At 37.9% G+C, this 23,921-nt stretch overlaps 1 protein-coding gene across 1 annotated transcript in view; it reads left to right on the forward strand.

Moving 5' to 3' along the window:
* Nucleotides 1–22,914, forward strand: part of ppil2 (peptidylprolyl isomerase (cyclophilin)-like 2) — a 35,829-nt gene extending 12,915 nt beyond the window's left edge. The window contains exons 13-20 of the mRNA XM_088076359.1: nucleotides 2,734–2,823; nucleotides 6,231–6,264; nucleotides 12,930–13,047; nucleotides 14,231–14,287; nucleotides 19,247–19,319; nucleotides 19,920–19,982; nucleotides 20,872–21,014; nucleotides 22,667–22,914. Of these exons, the coding sequence (XP_087932485.1) occupies nucleotides 2,734–2,823; nucleotides 6,231–6,264; nucleotides 12,930–13,047; nucleotides 14,231–14,287; nucleotides 19,247–19,319; nucleotides 19,920–19,982; nucleotides 20,872–21,014; nucleotides 22,667–22,769 (681 nt within the window). The 3' untranslated portion in view covers nucleotides 22,770–22,914. The remainder of the gene's footprint in view (nucleotides 1–2,733; nucleotides 2,824–6,230; nucleotides 6,265–12,929; nucleotides 13,048–14,230; nucleotides 14,288–19,246; nucleotides 19,320–19,919; nucleotides 19,983–20,871; nucleotides 21,015–22,666) is intronic.
* Nucleotides 22,915–23,921: the final 1,007 nt, after the last annotated feature.

Here is a 23,921-nt window from a genome sequence, read left to right on the forward strand (position 1 = left end):
AACATGGAAAAAAGGCAGAGAGCAACTTGGCAAGGACTGCTCTGCAAATTGCAAGAGATTAGGAGATTTGGATTTTTTTAAAGAATGTCCAAAAAAAGTAATTATAATTATCAGAATTATATATGTGATATTATTTTGCAGAATTATTATTTCTAGCACTTTTTAAAAGATATTTTCCTTGGTGTTTTTTCTCAGTTTGTTTTTCCCTAATTCTTAGGTCATGCCCTTGTACTTACCTTTTTTTTTAGAATAGATAAATTAATAAACAAATTTAGAATAACTACACAGGTTATTAGGAAAACAACATCTTAAAAACATTTATCAGTTGAGAATTAAAAATGTTTGTTTTATTCTTTAGATTAATGGATTTTATGTCTCTCTGGGTCTTATATGTTGACGGGAAATGAAAGAGCCTGCAAGCCTTTGAGAATTGGGACATTTTTTACATTTCTTTATTTCTGTCTGCGTCAGCAAACATTGTTTCCACGCTGACATCACCGCTTGTTGACCATTTTAGGCATGTTTCTAAATTGGATTGCATTTTAAACATTCTCAGTCTCCAGTTCGCACACACAAGAACAAAAGCATGCATGCAGACACGCTGCATTAAGCACCACTACAGGGCAGCAGCAGATAGAGATCTCTGACGTGAAAGTTTCTGGTTAGAAATCAAAAGGGTGGAGATGAAAGTCATGGCAAAAGCACAGAAAGGAAAGGCTTGTGTATTGTGACATTTTGCAATTTGATAGCTAATGAAGGGTGTTGTTTTCTATTGCAAAAATCATTTTTAAGGCTTAAAGGGTTAAAGTCAGTTCCTTTTTTTGTCTAGTGGTTTCAGAAGCAACATCACTTTCTTGTGCTGCTTTTAGACATCTTGTACAAATATTTAACCCAGTGAACTCAAATTGGTGCTTTCTTTCTTTTCTTTCAAAAACATGAAGAAAAAAAAGGCAATGAGTGGCTTGGTGAGAAATGTTCCAGAAATTGCAAAAAATAATTAAATTTAGAAAGTTACTTTTAAAGAAGCAAGTAAAAAAAATCAAAGAAAAAAAATCTTGAAAAAATTATATATTTATAATGATAATAATTAGATATTTGTGAAATAATATTTGTGATCATTTTTCAGGTGACTTTTCACAGATTTGTTTTCCTTCTTTATGTATTTTATTTTATTTTATATTACGATAATGACCATGATGTTGGTATGATAATGCAGATTATTATCATTATTATATTGTTTTTATTTTTTTATTTATTTTTATTGATTTAATTGTTACTAATTTTGGGGTAAAGTCATTTCTTTTTTCATTGCTCATTGCCTTCCTCCCATGTTATCAAGCCAGTTAGCTCAGGTTTTAAAGTGTTAAAACAATAAGCCTCTTTGTACCACAGTGCTTTTAAAATCTGGGATTTATAATAGAGGAGGAAAGAGGCAGAGCGTTGAACCCCAACAGGAAGATTGAGACGTAGCGGGAAAATAAGAGCAGTGGAGCTTAGACGAACTGTCACGCAGCAAAAGGCCAATGAATAAAAATAGTTTTCTGTGAAAGCATCTGGCGATTCTTAGAAACCACCAACCTTTGTTGCCAAGGGGGAAAAAGTTTATTCCTCATGCAAACACACACGTGTTCCTCGAGGCTGTTGACGTTAATAACAGCAGACCCGACCGGCGTCAAAGTCAAAGCCACGCCTCCCGCTTTGGGGACAAATGGCGGTTTATTTCACACAGAGCCTGTCGGTCAAAATTAGCGTCTGTCAGTGTTTGTTTTTGTAATGATTTACAAGAAAGTTTTTGTGACCTCAGACCTTCAGGAAAAATAATCCAGATGTCTTTTTTTTTTTTTACACCAACAAAACAGCTTTGTAGAAGACTGCTGACTCTGGCTTCTAGCTGTACAGATACGTGACGCCGCCTCGGGCAACAGTTGAACTCTGCTTCATTGCAGACTTGTGTGTGTATATAACACACTTCGTAACAGGTCAGACAGAGTTATAAATGTGTGACTCTGTTTGTTTATGGAAATGCAAAGCTGTCAGCTCTACCTGGAAGCTGAAATATAAGCTGCGTCTCTGTAGCTGTCCAGAGTCTTCTGAGACTCCCGTCACTGAAAGAAGCCGTGAACAAAGACGACTGAGTCAAATGGCTGTGTCATCCCTCCTCTGTTATTCAGCCCCTTAAAAAAATACTCACAGTTGAAACTAAAATCTGCATGCAGCTGAAATTGTAATTTTTCACTGTTTGCTGTATATTTTCTGTTTTTTTCTAGTAGTTTCTTTAGTACTTTATATTGGTTGTTTGCTGTTAACTATATTAGGAAGTTTTGATTGTGGCAACGTGCCACGAATGCATTAATGTGTAGGAAACCCTGCAGATGAGACAAATATTGACATTTAGCAAAAAAGTTCTCTGAATTTTACAAGGTTGAGAATGTAGCTGTTAGTATGTTCCTGGGTTGATTAAAATTTCTTCACAGACGTTTGATTTTGGCACACAAAACATCACTTTGAGGAGACTCAGCAGTGATTTCCGGCAACAATCTGTCGGCACTTTAGTTTGGGCTCAATGCTTCTTACTAATTTTATAACTCACTAAGATTTCAGTAAGCTTACGGAGCAGCTGATATTATTGGCTGTGGAGAAATCATTCAGTATGTCGAAAAACTGGATTTTTGTTGATTAATAGTTGATAATAGTTGGGATAAATTCTGATCTATGTGTCTTTTTTATCTCCAGGTTCCCAAAGCTGGAGAGAATTTCATCCGTCTGTGTAAGAAAGGCTACTACGATGGGACGATCTTCCACAGGTCCATCCGAAATTTCATGGTAAGGACTTTTTGACCTGATAAAAAAATGCTCTTCTGCGGGTTTATTTCTGTCCACTGAAGCCACCAGTGTACTTTAAAATGACTCTCATAAGCACAATAGCAGGTTTACGACCAAAACAAAGTGCCACCTTTAGCTTTGATTGCTGGTTTGGACAGATTATATTGGGAAAGACAGGAATGAATGAGATGTTAGAACAGGTTCTTAACAGATTAAAAAAAGCTTTAATTTTAGTAATTCTGAGACTAGGTTGTGATTTTTTGGGCCTGTTTGGACTGTCCCATTACTGGAAATGTTACTGGTTGAATTCTCAGAACTAACAGTAACTTTTGCAGAGAGATTATGCTTTAATGCCACAGTAAAGTCCCCCCTTTATACGTCCCTACACACTTACACAGAATCAAACGACGGCTGCGTCGTTGTGCTCCTTTGTGTGATTATACGTTGCATCACAGCGTCCCTCGATCAAAAGAGGCGGGTGACGGGCGTGACGTTAAACACACAAGCGTCCGACTCTAGTACATTATGTGCGTCGGCAGCGCTTTAGAAAACAATAACAAAGGCATAACACATCAATCACAATTATTTACATTCTCTGTTAAATGACGGCTGATCTTGTCTTCTGTTCGGAGGGCCCGGAGCTCCCGAATCTCATCCATCATTTATTTTATCAATGCATTTATACTAAAATATTTTGGATTGAACATAACATAAGGAGAACAACAGGACAAATGATTCATTTCTAGGAAAAAGACATTTTTATTTATTTTGAAAGCAGTGTGGAGGACAAGGACACTACTTTCTTTGTTCAGCCTATTTTGATGATGGGATTAGAAAATGTGGACAGACTCCAAACGAAAAATTTCCTACAAGAACGGCACCAACTGTCTGTTAAGATAGATGTTTCTTTTTTTTGTGGTTTTCTGGTTTAACTTGTCTAATTTGGTTTGACTTTGTTTTATTTTGGTTGTTTATTTTGTCTGACTGGATCCATTTATATAATTTATATTTGTGTATAAAGTATATTTTTTTGAATAATGCCAAACTGAATAAAATAATTTGAATGCGAAAAAAAACCTGCACCAATATGCTATCGCAACAAAAGGCATAAAAAATAAAGACGCTTTGAACAGGCAGTGTAAATAAGGCCACAGATGGCTGGATTGGTGTGTCAGGGTTTAAAATTCTAATAATTTTACCGTCGCAAATTCGCTTCACTGCTGATATGAATAAATGTAATGCTAAATATCTGCAGGCGAGTATTTCTCATTCGCTTGTTTACTTGTCACGCCCCCTGTGTGTACAGGCCTTCACGTTGTCGTGTTATATTAATATAAGCATAAGAGTTGATGTCATGAAAATCAGAGGATTCAGGAGGGTTTCTCTTCATCACATCTCTGTCTTAAAGAAGCGCTACGTTGTGACTGACCCAAAATATAAATGAAATACCAACCGTGCAGTAATTTAGTGTTTCATTACCTTGTCCTTTGTTGAAATAATAATAATATATTTTGGTGTTTGCGGTTTCAGAGATGAGCAAACAGCTTTTTCTTCCAACCGAATCTTCTTAACCAAGACTATTAGAAAAAGAGGTCTGTGATCAGCCGCTCGTCTGTGTGTTTCAGAGCTGCAGCTCCCGTAATTAAAGTGGCTCTGAGTGGACATCTGGTCTCAAGGGGACCCTTACCTTTTTTTATTCAGTCCCGTGGTTTTCATACACAGAGGCAAGCTGTGAATTGTTTATCCGTAATTACTGTGCCACTTACGCCTTCGACTTATCCTCCGCAGCTGAAAGGGACGGGAGGGAGGCCTTGGAGAGAATAATTTCAGGGCAACAAACACTTTTAAAGTGGTGTGTTAATGGGAACAGAGTCGTGGCCCTCAGTTCCCTTTTTAAAGCGCTTTATCAGGACCTTGCGGTTGTACAGAACATCCTGAGACGACACTCCTAAAAAACATTTGACAGTTTTACTTTGAGCCTGACGGGTAGCAGCCTTGATGGGCCTCTCGTGTTTCAAACAGCGTGAATTGTACAATACAGATGTGATGCAACTGTTTTACACGTGAGTCTGCAACGACGCTACGTTAGTTTCTTATCTGCCTCCGTTCAGTGAGGGAACATAAAGACGCTCATCGGCTTTGATCCGTCTTTGCTGAAACAATCTAAAAATATCGTTTTAAAAAAGCACATTTCTGCTGGTGATGTAGTGTGTCATAGAATATGAAAATATGTCTTGATTTGTTTTCAACCTTTTCAAGTATTTAAAATAGATCTTAGCAATATATCAATATTATGGCACTATCTCTATATGAGGCTAGTCATCTTTTTACATTTTGGGTATTGAAATGTCAAAAGTGTTGTCTTTTCTCTTCCTCTTGTTTAGTGATACTAAACTTTCAGCCCTGGGCCAAATCTGGCCCCCCAAAACCATTTTCTAATTCACAATAAAAACAAAGTGATTCACACTTGGAACTGTTTTTGTACTTTTAGTATAAATAAGGTGCCAGGGTGCATTATCTTTAGATGAGATTAGATATCAAAATAGAGCTTTTTTTATCAAAGAAGTGCCAGTGGAGGATCCCCTGCAACCCCCAGCAGAGGTCCTAGCTAAGCCCTTAATGTCCTAAAATCCTAAAAACACCCTAAAATCCTAGAAATGCCCTAATTTCCTAGAAATGTCCCCAAATTTGAGAAATATCCTAAAATCCTAGAAACTTCCTACAATCCTAAATACGTCAAGAAAATCCTAGAATTGTCCTAAAATGCTCAAAACATCTTAAAATCAGAGGAAACTTCCTAAAATCCTTGAAACGTCCTGAAAATCTTCGAAATGTCCTAAAATCCAAGGAATGTCTTAAAATCCTTGAAACATCCTTAAAACCTAGAAATATCCTAAAATCTTATAAACATGTATGGGGCTGCTGCGACTGGCCCCTGGCCTTCTGTCATTTTGGAAAAGTGGCCCCCAAGCAAAGCATGTTGAGTATCCCTGTTGTAGTTTGTGGCCTAACAAACAATTTTAAACCAAAAAGCGTAAAAACATTTTTGGCAGAAATCAGTATTTTGCCAGCCCTGTGCTCACAGTGTCCTTGTGCTTTGTTGCACAGTGAGCGTGCAGGGACCCAGTCGTCCAAACTTTGCTCGACAGCAGCACGAGTGATCAAAAGCCCCAGTGTGTCTTTAAAACAAGAAGTCCAAAGAAATGCACAGAGCAGCACCCCACTATAAAAACAATAATAGGAAGGTTGAGCCTTAACAATGAACAATAGAGGCCTGTATCCTACGAGTGCTTACAAGGAAATACTGTAAGGTTATTTTGAAGGAATGAGACATTTTCTGGAGGAAGTCGTTTAATGTGCAGCAGCTGACGTCACCCAAATCTAACAGAGTTTCTTTTTGTTTCCAGATTCAAGGAGGGGACCCCACTGGCACCGGCACAGGTAAGATGAGGACTGCACTTAAACCACATTTTGAATTACATAACACGTCTTTGTTGAATTATTAATAGCTCCTTTTTGGAGGCTTTGCGTAAATACCGCTTGCAACTCAAGATGCAAGTCAAGAGTGTTACTAAATATACTTTGTGAAGGCACATGGGAGTACTGACGACACTTCTGCCCGCACACACACACACACACACACACACACACACACACACACAGAGAGAGAAACACAGAGAGATGATGTAGATGGAAGAGTGTGGAGTGCAGAATAGGGGTGTGGTGAACAACCAATCAAGCAGCATTTTGTGTAATTTTCCTGTTTTAAAGCCAGTTTAAAAGGCAGCTGAGTGTAATTGAGAGCGAGTCTGGCACACACAGTTAATTCCCTGCCTTCGTGTCGTCTGTGCTGCTCCGAGGGTTCGCAGCACAAAGTGTGCTTTGTGTCTGTGGGCGTCTCTGAACACTACGCAAAATGCGTCGACCATGACAGATTTACGGAGGTGCAGAATTCCTGGCCAGTGGGTAAAAATTCTCCGCATCACCTGGACTGAATGGCACGTGCACAAAACCCGTGAGCTGACCTTTAGATGGATTTTTAAACGTGGAGTTCTCCTCAGCAACATTTCAGGAAATTTCTAAGGGAAGTTAAAGGGATAGTTTACCCAAAAATGAAAAGTCAATCATTATCTTCTCACCCTTGTTTTGAATGAAAGTCGGGTGAAGTTTTATAATCCACAAAACACTGCTGGAGGTTCACAGGAAAGAGGGAATAGTTGCACTCATACTCCCAAACAATTGAAGCAAATGGTGACTGGGATTCAAATCTGAGAAAAATACATAATAAAACCACAAAATGTCATGCTCATCCAAAGTAATCTGTTCATCCGAAGTAATCCAAATGTCCTGCTGTATATGCAGTTAAATGTTTCAGTTTTGATTTAATATTTGCTTAAGGCATAAAGACAAAGTTTTGTGTTTTAGTTTGTTATATTCCAAATTCTAAATATTGACAGAGAGATTTTAATTTTTATTGTAAATGCATATCTGTTCCAAATATGGGTTATCCGGCTCATTAACTACTAATAATCGGTATGGGTATCAGCCCAGAGAAACCAGTATCGGTTGACTTGAAGTCTTTATTTTGACGCTTCTCGTGGCAGATGAGCTTCTGACCATGGTGACCGATGCCAAAATGCGACTGGCCCTATCTAGAGCCAGTTTTTAGAGAAACAGAATATAATACAAGAGGTTATGTATCTGCTCGCATGATAAAGTGAAGATTAAGACAAGATGCAGAAACTCTGAAGGGAAAAAAACATGCACTATGGACACAATCAGTGATTTGACTGTTTTTATGCAGAGGATAGAGACAAGCAAAATAAGATATTGAACCATGATGGGATACTCTTTTGACACTTGATTTTTTTGAGAATCAAGTGTGAAGAAAATCCCAGGAAAATTGCCCACACATTTTGAGCGAATCCCTCTCACACATCTATCCGGCAGACTGCTCACTGTAGCGTTGACGCTTTCCACGAGTTCACAAGAGCCTCATTTATCTAAAACCCCTTCAGAAACAGACACTTCGGAGAGAAAAATGTTTTAAACATTGACTTGTAAATGAAATCCCAGAGACATGTTCGAAATAGGAAACGAGAAGCACATGCTCACATATTTTAAAATGCCCAAATAATGTGTTCAGTAGTGGGAATTGTTCACAGCTGTCAGACAGCGAGGATATATTCAGTGGTGTCATTAAGTTTGGGTGTCCGATGCAGAAGCCCCAAACGATCAGGCCTAAGGGACTGGTCTTTATTTATCAGAGGGGAGGGGGTGGCTGGATGTTTATTCTTTACAATTTGGGCCCTCGCCAAAGCTCATTTTTTCTTTGAGCCTCCCTGAGTGGGAAAATACATGAAATGTTTGTCCCTCATGTTTTGTTCAAGGATCATTGGAAATTTGAAAATCCAACAATAATTTCTGTTTTTACAGTTTCTGGCTGTGATAAACGGTGTAATTTTGGTTAATTTTCTTTTTTTAGGCATGTTGTCTCTAAAAATCACCAAAAACGAGCAAAACTCTCAAAAGGAAAAAACAGTCATCAAAAAATAAAGAAAAAAAAGATACTGGCAAATATTTAAAAAATCACCAAATTATAAAAAAAAGACATTGCTCAAAAGTTTAATAGATTTTTTTTCAAAGATTTTAAAGAAAAAAATCACCAAAAGTTATTAAAAAATCCAAAAACCGTCAGTAAAATAAAAACAAAAGCAAGATACAGATACAGATATAAAGTTGTCACTCCCTTTCATAAACCAAAATTAAAACATAAGTCTCTCCCCAAATATTATTTGATATGCCTCCAACTTTTTGCACCCCCTCTCCACTCTCATAAATAACAAACAGTCCCTGACTAAAAGTTAGATTCTGCCACTTCTTCTTCTATAGCATTTGATCATTATTCTGTTTCTACTCAGCACTAATAACTAACAACTACTAATGTTTTTAGCATCACAATTCATAATAAAGGTTTAAAAAAAAAAGGTTTTAGGGTAAATAAGGTGCCAGAGTTCATTAAAAAGCATCGGGATAGAGGTTGTTGATAAAAAAGGAAGATGCGCCCTGGACCATCCTCAAATCCTAGAAACGCCCCTGAACGTATTTATATTCCTGCTTTCTTTCCAGTTAACCTCGGTCAAAGTTTGTGGTTGCACTGTTGATCTAATACAAGTGAATTTTCAAATGAACATCAGAGCGAGTGCAGTGTGATTTATTGGTTAACTCTTTGGTGAGAATTAATTCCCCTCCCCTCTCGCTCCCCCTTCATTTATGATCCAGTCTAAAATGTCAGCGAGTTGATAAATTATGCAGAAATGTCACAAGGGGAAGTTGACAGGCTGCAGAAAACCTCTGAAGAGTTGATTGGTTGGTGGTATGCGTCCGCACTCCAGCATAAACAAACACACACACACACACACACACACACACACACACACACACACATACATGCATGCATACTGTACCTATACATGCACACACTGTTTCCTGCACGTACACCAGCTGGCAGGACAGTGAAACACACCTCAGGGCGACAAATCCTCTTCCCCCTGTCGGGAGCCAATGAGCTCCTGCAGAGCGTATTCCTGTATACTCATCATGATGATTCTTAATGATGAAGTCAGTCTGAATTAATGATTCACAGCTGACGGCTCTCAACATGGCTCCGTGTTCAAGGGCAAACAGGCCTCATGAAAACACACGGTGATGCCTCATTTCTGTTCCCCGAACGCTGCAGTCATTTGAGTAGATGGTAGAGTCAACACTTTGGGTCATTTTCTCACAAACTATATACCTTTTTAACACGTTTACTCATATTTTTTAATATAGAAATGTAATGTTGTGCAGTGGAGCAGAAAATTAAAGCCTATATGAACTTAGTCTTATGAGTTTTACCCCCTAAAGTGTACTCATTTTGGTTTACATACATTAAGTCCCAGATGGAGCAATTAAATGACGGATTAACGCTCTGGACTAACTGCAAACTTCTGCTTCAAAGTGCCGACATAATGACTTTCTATAAAGAGAAACAGCCTTGTCCTCATCAGCAACGTAAATCTCCTTAGATTGATTTTCATGGAGAACAACTGAGTGTTTGACCGACCGAGTTTAAAGTTCCTCACAAGGATGTTTTTGTTCATACGTTAAAGGTGCCCGTGGAGGTTTGTTGTGAACAAACTCAGGTTATTTTTACATTTTGCTGTTTCTCACCAAAACGAGCATCCTTGAGGCCATGTTAAATACATTTCCTTCCTTGTTAAACATTTGCAAAGCTGCATTCTTTACAGTCTCCTTTCTCCCCATGTTTTTACTGCGTTTATTGACTGTTCACTGTTGATCATTGGGAAAGCAGGAACCTCCCTTACATTTGGTAGATAAAAGCCCTTTTTACACACAGATCACGCTGTAGTGCTGCAGTGCAGACCCTCCAGTATTCCGGGTTTGTTTTTATTTTTTTTTAAATAAACTGTAAAACAATTTTGGCATAATGCCGCTACAGTGTGTGATTTTAGATACCATGTCGGTGTTCCAGATGCAAAAAAAAAAAAAAAAAGTTTGATGGGCACAACAAAACAGCTTCAGCCTCTAGATGTAGGCAGCGCTTTATAAACACAAACAACAGAATTACATAGCAATAAAAATCATTAACACCCCTGTTTTATGGAGTTTGATCTCATCCTCTGTTCAGAGGGACTTCATTGTCTCCAATTTGCAGAAATTTTTGGTTGCTGTTCTTCTTTGAGTTAGCTGCCAGTTTTCCCGCTCATGTTCCCATCCTGCCGGCTGTCTCTTTTACACCGCGGCATGTAGCCGGTTCATAATTCGGTCAGAAACAATAAGGGCTGCAGCGGTACACTGGTTGTACTGTATATTGAAATATGAAAGTAGATTATCATACCATGTACATTCGCTTGACTGGACGGAGAATCTCACCTTAGTTTAGTTATTTTTAAAGGGGAGACTTTCTTCACATACTTCCAACAGAAAAAAAAAGAAAGATTGGTGACACTTGAATTCATCACCTGCACAAATACGCACCGCCAGATTAATCCTGTGCACGCTCGGTTCGAGACACTTTGTTTGTGTATATTTGCTGACTTTGGCAAAAGTATATTGGATTATAGTGACTGCACCAGACAGTTATTGAAATGAAAAAAGATTATAACTGTAACATAAATGCCTGTTTGATTAATCATAACATCCTGTTCTCACAGTCTTCTGCATCCTGTTTTGTCTTATAGTCGCCATTCTTTTGTTGCATGGCTTGAAGGCTTCGTGTTTGCTTTACCGCCTCCCTGCAGTCAGTAGGAATGTGTATTTTATCTCCCGCGTACCCATGCATGTACACGTACTTCTTTGTGTTTGCAATATTTGAGCACAAGATACAAACAAACCAGGGACCTGCTCATCAAAACATTCATCTGTTCTGCCAGAACGTCCATATGGTGACTTTAATGAAGACAGTCCTTTGGTTTTATCCAAATAATCTGTCAGATCGCATACACTGAATAAATATAGAAACATCGTATTCTTGTATAATTTATCTCAAACTGTGAACCCTATATATATTGCCTAAATCAATTTTATTTGCAATAACAAAGATACTTACAGATAGGAAGGAAGGGATGGGTCCAGGTTAATAACATATATAAAATTAAAATGGAGATTAACTGTAGACGTGCATGGAGAACACGTGAATGATTATTTTAGGGAAGCATCTGTATGGATTTAGTTTGGGCATAAAAGTCATATTTGAGTCATTAACGATATTTGTGGCAGTAGTTATAATATTAACAAGCTAAAGAACAGTGTGTACAAGGAGAGAAGGGCAACAAAAAGGAAATCTAGCATCATCTCGTAACCATTTTTCAAACATTTCAAGTGGCCAAATAGTGAAATTACACCATCATGTGATGCAAAAAGACACAAAGAGACGTCTGTAAATCAGTGAATACGTTTATTTTAGAGTAACAATTCCAGCGAAAAATGACTCGTTTCACTATCAAGATTTGGTCCATTCGGTTGAATGAATTGAATGTACTTTATTTTGAACATTTAATAAATAAATAAATAAATAAAATACGATGCATATGAAAAGAACAAAACAAATTCATAGTAAAAATCAACAAAAAGCAACACTAATTTACAATTCATGTCTGAAAAGGAGCTGGGAGAAGAAATGTTTTGGTTAAGGGCATTTTGCAATATCTGATGCAGGGTACTTGCTATGAACTGATGTGTGCAATTTACTTTGTGCATTTGTGCAATAATCTTGTGAAGCACTTAAGTGCGATTATTTTTGGTGGAGCATCTGTGCAACACCTGGGCTCAGGGCACTGTGCAGCACTCTTGGGATGATGCTCTATGGATCTGGGGAGGATTCTGTTTTAATTGTAGTTTGGTTGTGGCCGTTTTGCCTGCGTCCCGAATGTCCAAGACAAATTTTTCCTGAGGGAGACAATAAAGTCTTGTCTTGTCTTGTCTTGAATCGTCTCGCCTCAAACTAGACATTATTGAGTTATTTAAGTATTGATAGCGTTTTTGACAGAGACTCAATAATGGTGTCAATATCAAGAAAAATGAACAATCCCCATCCCTAATCATCAACAGTCACAGTAATATAGCATCAGCAGCGGCACCATGAAGGGCGATGCTGGTGCAGCGTGCACTGTCACATCACAGGTTTGAGACTTGCTCGTCTGGTTTGTGGTTTTTTAGGAGAGAGTAGTTCAGGTTCACAGATATTGATAGAACTTTCTTAGGCTGTGGGAAAAACATATTTGTATTTTTAATTTAGGTGATGTTCCCTTAAAGCAAAGCCAGTAAGCCAGCATGCATAATTCCAGGGCTCTGAAACCTGCACACCAAAATAAAACACAGCCATCGTTAATGTCATTGATTATACGAGTCACAGCAAATATTTGAGCTTCACACACAGAAACTCGTCACGTCTCCAACTGCAAATCTTCAACTGCAATAAGCACTTTGCAGAAAAGATGTTGCCGAGATTGTCTCGCTAAACAATTTGTTGTCTGTCTCTGTTTCTCTTCTCTCTGTCTGTGTGTGTGTCTCCTCCCTCCCTCACCCTCGTCCTCCCGTCCCAGGAGGGGAGTCCTTCTGGGGAAAACCTTTCAAGGATGAGTTTCGGCCCAACCTGTCTCATACCGGCCGCGGGGTTCTCAGCATGGCAAACTCTGGTCCAAACACCAACAAGTCTCAGTTGTAAGAAATGTTATTTTTCTAAAAAGTCTCAACTTTAAACAATCGCTCTGTGCAGGAGTCAGTCTGCGGGGAATTATGTTGTTTTTTTTTACTGTCTCCCCCTTCCTTTTGATTTCTTTGCTGAGGCCCCACAGGTGAATAAGAGGAGAAAAATTCAGCGCTGTCAGAATAAAATATCATCTCTTGAAAGCACAAATATTTTATGTGTTACACATATTTTCAGTTTTGGCAATTTTAAAGATGCACTATACAGGATTTACCTAAAAAACAACATTTAGATAGTTGAAAATACTCAGATACCTCAGATCCTCAGGTGGGGCCCTCCTGGTCGCTCCAGAGTCGAGGCACAAACCTAAAGGAGACCGTCCCTTTAGGGCACTTCGACTTCGGGGCATCCTGTCTGAGGAGATGAAGCTCACAGAATCAGCGACATCTTTGAAATCACTTCTTAAAACTCACTTTTACATACTTGTTCTTATGTAATTTATTTGTTTTTTAATCTCTCTTCCACTATTCTTTCATTTTCTGCTCTTGCTATATTTATCCGTTCCTTATCCTTTTTATGTCTTATTCTCACATCTCTTCATCTTTTAATTTATTTGCTTGTTCTTGTGTCTCTTATTTTTCTGTTTTTACCTTATCTTTGTTTTATCCCCACTGATGTGACGTCATCTTCTTATCGTATTTCTTAAATTACTTTTTATATCCTTGTATATTTTCTAAAAGTTAATTCATTTAGTACTTTAACTGCATTATGAGATCTGCCTGCTTTGTCACTTTTATTCCTTTTATTTGCTTTATTCTTGTTGACCTTGTTGTTGGACTTTTATAGACTTTTCTCTGTTTGGGATGTGAGTTCCTGCCTTTGCCGTTTCTTTTAAAGCACTTTGTAAACATCTGTTTGTGAAGGTGCTATATAGATAAAGTTATTATTATATACTGATTATAAATTATAAAGAAGGGCAAAGGCTTAAAGGAACTGTTATCCTGACCTTGTGTGAAAAAAATAGTATAAATGTGCTTTTTATATTTGGTTTTGAAGGTTATTTTGTGTATTTAGTAAAGCTAAAGCAGTCATGTAACCAGTCTGTACTGTAAAGGCTCCCTTATAGATTTCTTGTTTGTTTTCATTACTTTTTTAACCCGACTTTGCATTTTTGCATTTTGTTCTGTTTTCTTTCAGCTTCATCACGTTCCGGTCGTGCACCTACCTCGACAGGAAGCACACAGTGTTCGGGAGGTAAACCTTTTTTTCTTAGTTCTTGTATATGTGTGTGTGTGTGTGTCTGTGTGTCTGTGTGTCTGTGTGTCTGTGTCATGTTTTAAATTGACTCCGCTGAGGCTCAGTGGGTCTTTTGTGTAGTTTAGCAGCTGAGGCAGACAGCTTTGAAAGGTGGCGATCCTGACAGACACTCGCTTGATGCTCGGTGCCGTTTATACAAACAGTTGGGTCGACGCCACATGTTCGTTTTTAGCTCTTCTTCATCGGTCTCGTCCTCTTAGTCTCCTCCTCACTCTCCGTCTCTATTTCTCACCCTCTCATATTATTCTTTAATACATATTTGGTTCCTTTGGAGCTCCAGATAGTGCAAACTGTATTGTGACCTCCAGTCTGACTCCTGGCCAAGAGAAGTGAAAAATTTAGTGGATGCTGAATCTAAACTGAAAGCCCCCCCCTCCTCTCTCTCTCTCTCTCTCTCTGCTGAGCGGAGCATGATCTTAAATGGTTGTCTTTTTTGGGGAAAGCTGTGCTAGTTGTCTAAAAATATTCAGACTGCTTTTAACTGACTGATTCTTCACATGGTCAACACGCTTAAAAAGCTTCTGCTTTAACCCCCACGTCCAGCTTTTTAGGCTTTCAGACGACAGTCTTTAATGGAGCCGGAGATGTCAATCCACTGAACCTGATCTATACATTATGTGAACTCTTTCAAGGAGGGAAGTTTTTTTGAAAAGCAAATCAGACTGGACTCTTTTGTCCTTTCTTTTTTTGCCTGGTTGGTAAGGTGTTGCCACAGCAAGGTAGTGATCTTAAAGAGGGTCCTCTTTTTTTTAAATAATATATTTATTGTCTTTTTTCATGTCAACACAAGACACGGAACAGCTCAGACACAATATGAGAAAATTCAGAGATGAGATTAAAAGGAAAAAGAAGAATAAAGTAAAAATACAAACGTGAATTTAGCGGAGTAAAGGTCCCAGACTTTGTAAAAAGCGTCCAGTGAAGCATACGAGTGATTTACTCATTAGGGATACACTCCATTATGATACTGTGCCACGACTTCATTGTCACAGTAGCATTCTTGATCCAGAAAAGCAAAATATTCTTCCTTGCCTCAGAAGTCAAATGCTTGAACAGTCACTTGTCTTTGTTAATTAAGTGTCCATCTGGGAGACCAAGACGGAGCCGCGTAAGGTCTAACTCTTATCGAGACACGAAAAATTATTGATAGTTCATTCACAATACCCAACCAATATCTTTGCAGCTTCACACACGACCAAAAACAGTGAATATTTTTGCCAACCTCAGATTCTATCGGTATTTGTTTACACCTTGATTCCACCGGCAGCGTGTCGATGACGTTATATCTGCGGCGCTTCTTTGCTTCGTCCTCCATGCGGCTCTTTATCCCACCGTGAGCATCCGCGAGCATTTTATTTTAAAAAAACATGCTCATGTTGATAATTATACAGATCAGTGTAAAAAATCCAGTTATACATGGAATAGATAGAAGATGTTTGGCTGTGTTTTAGTTAAAAAAATATATCCATCTTAATAATTATACAGATTAATAATTAAGTTATGAATGAAATAGATATGTAGGAGATTTTAATACAGTGCTGACCTGAACTATTGTTTACTTTCTGCCTATTTCGTGTACAGTGGTTGGAGTGACAGTTGCAGAAAATATGACAAAAAAGTTGTTTTTATAAAGTTACCAACCACAACTTTACGTTTTAAGGTTGATCAGTGCATTAGTAATCTTAATAATTCATTAAACATTAGGTCTATAAAGTATCAGAAAATAGTTAAAATGCCATTTATAATTAGCCAAAGTGGCGTCTGATGTCTTGTTTTGTAAGACCAACAGTCTAAACCTAAAAATATTCATTTCGAGTGATATAAAACAGAGAAAAAGCAGCATTTCAAGTCTCATTTCAGTAGCTGGAACGAACAAGTATTTGGCATTTTTGTTTGTGAAGTCATTGGCGTTTGTTTTTGGAGTGTATTTTCTACCTTTGATAATCTCCACTGCCGCTACTGCAATCTGCTTGTCTACAGAATCTTTTTTTATTATTAGAGAACTGACAGCAGAGAGACGACAGTAAATAAGAGGAGAGAGAGAAATAGACTGTATAAACAGCCAGAAATACTCTTCACACATGCGACCTGCAACATTTTCAGGTTTCAAATATCTGGTCCTGGATGTTCAGACAGACGTCTCCTGGAAAACTTCCATGTCAGTCCTCTTCCTACATAACTCGACCTTTCATTGATCCTAAATGTTCTTTTTTATCTCGAGTGACAGCGCTGCCGGAGAACAGGGATGAATCAAAAAATGAGGACACCACATATAAAGAGCTTTCTCGATTCTCACACGGGCTGCCTTAATCGTGCTGATTTTTGCATGCATTGTTTTGTAGTTGAATGACTGTTTATCGCTCTGGATGGGTCGACATGTTAATCCGCTCAGAATACCTTCAAAGGGAAGATGTGATGCTTTATGTTTGCCAGCTGACTTTTGCCTTCAGTTTTTAAAAATGCGTGATAGGGCGATGTGGGCGATATGATGACTCTGCTGCTTTGTGGTAAAATTGGATTTTTATGTCATTTTTGCGTTGTTGCGATGGAGTATTTGAATTTATCAGCTTTTTAATTCACTGGATTAGCTGAAATAGAGAGCCCTCTCCTGTTGTTTTATCCAGCAAAAATTCTGCAAATGATTTTTCTAAAAGTGAATCATTTTATAATTAATCTCTACTGAAATGTAAAATAACAAATACAATTAGAGGTTATTTTTATCCATATTGTTGACCCCTACTGTCCAATTTTAATACCAGAGATGTTAAAAATGAAGTAAATTTAGTTAAATTTTTGTTGTGTTGTGTGCTTTATGTGGGGATATTCCTGCGATTGTCCTTATTAGATCTGCCAGGAAGGAAAAACACTGAAATCCTGTCATCTATTTTTCAGATAAACATAAATAGGAATACACCAAGTAAAAGTTCTCCCTTTAACTATCAGTGTTATAAATGAATGATTGACCTAACATTTAAGAGATAATTTTACTCACATTTATATTTACAACAGAATGTTAAGAGGACACTGCACATATAGCAACATGCATTACTAGAAAAACTACATTATTATTATAATATTTACAAAATAATTCTTGTTATATATTGTATTCCATTATTTTTAACCTTTTACAAACCAGGGTGGACATCAGTTTTCTTGTGCTGCATTCAGATGCCTTTCAGCTATTTAACCCAAGAAAACTGGTGTGATTTATCTTGAAAACATGAAAAAGGCAACACACAACTTGGCAAGAAATGTTCCACAAATTGCAAGAAATTAGCTAAAAAGTGACAGAAAAAAGCCCTGAAAACTATGTTTGTTATTATTACAATCCTATATTTTATATCATGTTACAGAGAAAAAAATTATACATATATATATATTGAAAGTTGTTTTGGGGGGTCATTTCGGGGGGTCATTTTGTTGTTTGTTTGTAGGTTTTTCCATTTCTTTCTCCTTTTTTGTGCTTATTTTCAAGCAATTTTCTTGTTACTTTTTCTTTAAAATAAAAAGAAAATCCTGATGACTTTGGTGCCAAGTCTTGTTACATTGCTCATTGCTTTATACCCATGTTTAAAAAAAAAAAATCAAACCAATTGCCCTACTTTTAAAGGGTTAAACAGTACTAGTATACCGCAGCAACATGTTGTCATGCATGTTTAAATTTGCTGTCCTGCCGTTCAGTTTGTTTGTTTTTCCGTGCTGACCGGAAGGTGTTTTCCGTCTCCTGTCTATTTGAATCCACTGACAGGATGATAGTCTTGCACTGATATGTAATCTAATATTTTTGTCTGAAATTACGCGGTCAGTGAGTCTTGGTGTGTGCGAGCTCCTCTGTTCATCTGAACATGTGGAAGCAGAGCACATGTGGCCTGAGCAGACCCCCGCCGTCGCTGCAGTAGCTGTCGGGTGCACTGTGTGCGTCTTCTCACTCTACACATGGTAACAGGCGGCCCCCACAGGAGCAGCTGGATGAAGACTTTGCAGTTAAAAGAGCAAAGTGAGAGCAACTTCTTTAAAGTGCTCTGCAGCGGGGGAGTCGCTAACAGATTCGCCTCTTGGCCCCTCAGCGTTTTGACAGACTCTGTATCTTCAGAGGTTGTTTTCTCTGCTGCGTTTACACCACGAGGCCACTGTGCGGATAACAAAGACTATAAACATTTGCTTTTTTCGCAGCAACTCGTGTTGACTGTTGTCTGAGGAATATAATGAGGTCTGCACAAATCCCCCAGCCCCTGAAGGATATACTTAATATATAAAAACTAAAATTTTACAGGTTGAGATGGTGGTATACAGGTTTCTTTAGTATATTTGTGCATTTTTGAGGGACTATTTTACAATGGCGGATTTATTCACATTCGGTGCTCTAGTGAGTATTTGGGTTGCAGGGTGTTGTATGTGGGATTGAGTCAAAATTAACTACTGTGTGTGTGTGTGTGTGTGTGTGTGTGTGTGTGTGTGTGTGTGTGTGTGTGTGTGTGTGTGTGTGTGTGTGTGTGTGTTCATTCATGCAAATGAAGGAACACATCACCCATTGCAACAGTGTGACTCACTGATGTGTTTTAATCGTTTTTTTGCCTCTGCATCTGCAATAGCCGTCTCTTGTCGTGAATGGGATATCTCCCCAAACATCTTGAGGGAATTTCTTCGCATTTGGCACAAACGTCCATTTGTGCTCAAGGATAAACAGATTTGATTTTGGTGGTCAAAGGTCAAAAAGAAAAAATAATATTTTTTTGAAATTACAGATTCTTGAAAAGTCTTGTACAAGTTGTGAAATCTTGTCTATGAAAATGCATGGGAACCTTGGATCTGGGACCCATGTGGGCAGCCCAAGTCTCTTTTGCTGTTACAGAGATTTATGTCATGAGGTATATTTTGTGTTTTTCTCTTGTGCAGGATTGTTGGTGGATTCGAGGCACTCACAGCTATGGAGAATGTGGAGAGTGATCCCAAAACAGACAAACCAAAGGTTGGAATTAGTGACCTTTTAAGCTCTAGAGCATTTTTTTTTTATTCTAATAAAAAAATGTATTGGTGTATCCCTCCATGTGTTTTTCTTGGGTCCTATGACATCTCGTTTTACAGTTTTGAAACGTAGCTGATGACACACCTGTCCAGTGCAGCTGTAGAAGCGTGCAAGTTCACTAGATCCCGAACATTAAAAGCAGCTGAGCCACGGCAGCGTGTTTTTTCACATGGCTCCTGTAAAGATCAGGTGTTAAGACAAGAAATGAAATGTGGGCCAGTGAGATTGAAATACCAACAAGTGGCTAAATTTCCAACAAGTGGCTAAACAGTCTTTGCAACGTGTGAGTTTACTATTCAAATTCAGAAATATGCTTTAAAAATGCAAAATTGTGTTTTCAACCTATAAACAGAAACTTACTTTTATTTCTGCATATTTTAGGTGGTAGGTATTTTTGGAGACTGGTTTATGACATTATATGATAGCAGAGCTTAATATTTTAGATATTTTATTATTTACAGATAATTTAATGGTGACCAGCATAAGGACAATTTATTTAGTTTTCCTCTGGGTGATCCATGCGCTGTTTTTTCTGTTTTGCAGTCCGAGATTAAGATCATAACTGCGACTGTGTTCGTGGACCCGTACGAAGAGGCTGATGCTCAGGTTTGTATCCATGGTGATTTTTATAAAAGCACTTCCAGCAGGACGATTTAGGGCCACAATTTATAGACTGTTTCTACGAAAAAAGCTTTGAAGTCACAGTTTTCCATTTGGGGTATTGTTTGATTTTTGGATCCAAAGTGATGGAGTACAGAGCAAACACAACAAAAAATGTGACTGTATTTTAACGCTTTGAAACCTGAGCAAACTGTCTTCAATTATTGCAAAAACATTTGGCAATGAGTAATTTAAGAGGAAATGACTTAAAAAAAAAAAAATAAGGCACAGAAAAATTAACTGAAAATTAGAAGAAAAAAGAAAAGTCAAACAACAAATTAACAAGGGAATGGCTTGATAAAAAGTGCAAAAAAAGAAAAAAAATCCTGTAAAAATATTTTCAAATAAATAATAAGTATATTTATACAGTTTTACAGTTGTTTTTCTGTAAAAAAAAAATGTCCTAGCTTTTTTAAAAATAATTTTCCAAATCTCCTGTTTTCTTGCAACTTGCAGGACATTTCTTGTGAAGCTGCTCATTGACTTTTTCATACGCTTTCAAACCAATTTGCACAGGATTTGAAGGTTTAAATGCTTGTGAAATGTGTCTTGATGCATTACAAGAAAAGTGATGTTGATCTAGATTTCAAAAGGTTAAAGCATGTGTGTAAAACCATTATACACCAAACCCTTTAACCACGTCAAATCAGTGTAAAAAGGTTTTTTTCCAGTGTTGTTGTCCGTCCTGTAGATGAAACACTCACTCCACACAGTGCATGTGTCGGCATGGAAGCAACAGTTAGTGATCATGAAGTCCTCCTGTGTGAGCGTCGCCTCTGCGTCCTCTCACCCGGCGTGTAGTTCTTGGGATTTATATGATTTGTCATGACTTCAGATCGCAGCGGAGCGAGAGAAGGAGCTGCAGAAGCAGGAGGAGGAGAGACAGCAGACCAGCATCGCCCAGAAGAAAGCCAAGGAGGAGCAGGCGCCAAAAACCTTCAAAGCAGGTGTTGGGAAATACATCAACCCTGCTGCAACGTAAGGCCACACACACACACACACACACACACGCGCGCGCGCGCACTAATTTACCATTCATCAAACTTCACTCTGCTCCTGCTGTAGTAGGCGTGTGCAGAAACAGAAGTAGAATATTTATTCCACCTTCCAGGCAGAAGTTGGATTATAAAGTTAACCTGGCCCCCACACAGCGTCACATTTTTCCTCACAGTCTGATGTAATGTCCTGAGAAACAGGATAGTAATGAATGGATGATAAAACATGAGGATAACACAGCGACACAGAATGAGCAGAAACATAATGTGCAAAATTGCCAATTATATTGAAGATTACCTATTTCCCTCATGGGCGTAATTCGGCTTTATTGTCCAGAGCATATTTTCGCTGGGTTCAGGTACATGGTGTTGTCTTTGTGTGATATTACAACATTTTTTAAATTTTGTTTTAAGTTTATGTCTAACACTTGTTTTGCAGTGATGGCGCAATACTTGGAACAACTTGCACTTCAGTTTGCTGAAGTTCAATTTCAGAAAAAGAAATTTGATAAATAAATGGAAACATCTGATCAGAGATTCTCAGCTAATCTGGTTGCATGGGGCCTTTTTTTGCTAAATGACAGGAGCTCAGAAGCCAGTCACGGATTTTTAGGACATTTCCTGAAATTTAGGATGTTTTAAGGGTTTTAGTACATTTGTAGGATTTTAGGCCCTTTCTCAGATTTTAGGATATTTCTCAGATTTTAGGATATTTCTCAGATTTTAGGACGTTTCTAGGATTTTAACAGATTTCTAGGATTTTAGGATGTTTTTCAGTTTTTAGCACTTTTCTCAGATTGTAGGATGTTTCTAGAGTTTTAGAACATTTCTCAGATTTTAGGACATTTTAAGAATTTTAGGACATTTCTAGGACTTTAGTACATTAGGAGCTTAGCTGTGACCTCTGTCGGGGTGTGCAGGGGATCCTCCACTGGCACTTTTTTGGATAAACAAGCTGGATTTTGATGCTGCTTTATGCACTCTGGCACTTTATGTAAACTAAAACTAAAAAAAAACAATGCCCAGTGTGAATGGGAAAATTGTGTCTCTTTGCACTATTACATTTCCATTACATTTTTTTTTGTTTTTTTCTTTGACAAAAATAAATAAAGGCGTTACATCCAATACACCTCACACAATAACCCTGTAGCATTTGTGAGATTATAAAAATTACTGTCATTATGCAAAATGAAGGTGCATTAACTGAACTGTAAATGTTGTGTAAATGTACTCTGGCTAAAGTGTGCATTAAGAGATAAGTGAGGTTTCTCTCTTGGGTGGCATTTATTTTCAGCCGCCACAATTAAATAAATGTGTGGGAAAACCTGAAGATTAGAATAATGTACATAATTTTCTGATTTTCTGCAGATTAATTGATAATAAAGCTTTTTTAAGTCTAACTGAAGGAACAAACTGTTCATTGTTGTACAGTCTGTTTTGAAATAGCATCTGCTTCTGAAAAATAGATCTGAAAGGCTTGTTTACTGTACTATGCAAAGGCAAAAACAACTTAATTTATTAAGAGAAAACAAGTATGAGAGGTAAAACAGAAGAACAGATCAGAGAAACCCATAAACTACAAGAAACAGTGGAACCAAAAATAGCTGATTGTGACATTATCTGCTTCTCATTTAGGAAACGTTCAGCTGCGGAGGATGAAAGCGGTCCGTCCACCAGCGGAGCAGCACCCAAAAAGTCCAAAGGCAAGACCACCTTTGGAGATTTCAGCTCCTGGTAGCACCGACACACTTTACATTCACCTGTTTTTTCTGCTTTTTTTTTTTTATATTCTTCAGATTGAGCAAAATTAATTTCATCCATGCTTGCTGTCTCTCAGTATTGTTGGCGTGTGAAAAGATTAAAGTTACTTTTTACAAAGATAACGTCCTAAGCTCCTTTTATACGTCTTCATTCGCGACACACTGTTGATTTACAGACGATGTATTGACACAGTTTTGGTGCAGCAGCATTAAGATATCAGCACTTATTTGGAGGAAACTCTGTGTAATTAATCTTATCTTTGTCAGCCAAGACAGTCCAATCAATATTTGGGCTAAAACCACGTGATCGATTTCTTTTTGTCCCGGACAGTTTAATCAATGTTTGGTTCAGGACGGTCTAATCAGTATTTGTGAACATGATTAACTCCCCGACACAAGGCTGTGTTCATTTTCGGCTGAAGAACGACGACATGCAGCTGTTTCAGCTCCGAGCCGTTTCTACTTTGGCTCGACTCCCGAGTGTTTTTAATGGATTCGCTTGTCACGTTCCCATAATCACTCAGCGCAGAGCGCCACAGAAAGAGTTATAGTTATTGCATCAGGTGGCACAGGCTTAAAAAGTGAATCTGGAGTTTGGTGGCTTTATGTCCACACTGGTGGTCTAGTTATTTTAGGACAAACACTTTTTGATTTTTTACACTAACTACTGTGCGTTCACAAAACCCTTTTGTCAGTATAATTTGACAAAAAAATAGCTGAATGTTTGTATTCTGAACTCTCATTCAGCATCACTGAGTTTAACAAAATATGACAAAATTACCCCAAAAACGCTTCCTATTTCTCCAGTTTCAGTAAACAACAATTAAAGAAATTACGCTATTGTTAGTTTACTGTGGCATGCTGTTACAGGAGTGATTGCTCTCCTGTTTTCAACAGCCCTTTTTATATTTATACTTATGTGTGTGTTGAATTGACTTAATAGTGCTTTTAAAAAAAATCCACTGCGATCCTCTGCGATGGCAGCTTTGTTGCCGTCAGCCCTTTTTTTTTGCCAGAGGGTAATTTCAAAATGTTGTACTGCCATTGTTTTTGCAGCAGAAGCAAAAAAAGGTTTTTTTATCTGTAAAACTTACACAAAGCAATCACCCAGAAACGCTCGCTGGGTGAAA

The sequence above is a fragment of the Plectropomus leopardus genome, chromosome 4, assembly GCF_026936395.1.
Source record: "Plectropomus leopardus strain MGB_pleo_1.0 chromosome 4, ASM2693639v1, whole genome shotgun sequence".
Taxonomy (NCBI): Eukaryota; Metazoa; Chordata; class Actinopteri; order Perciformes; family Serranidae; genus Plectropomus; species Plectropomus leopardus.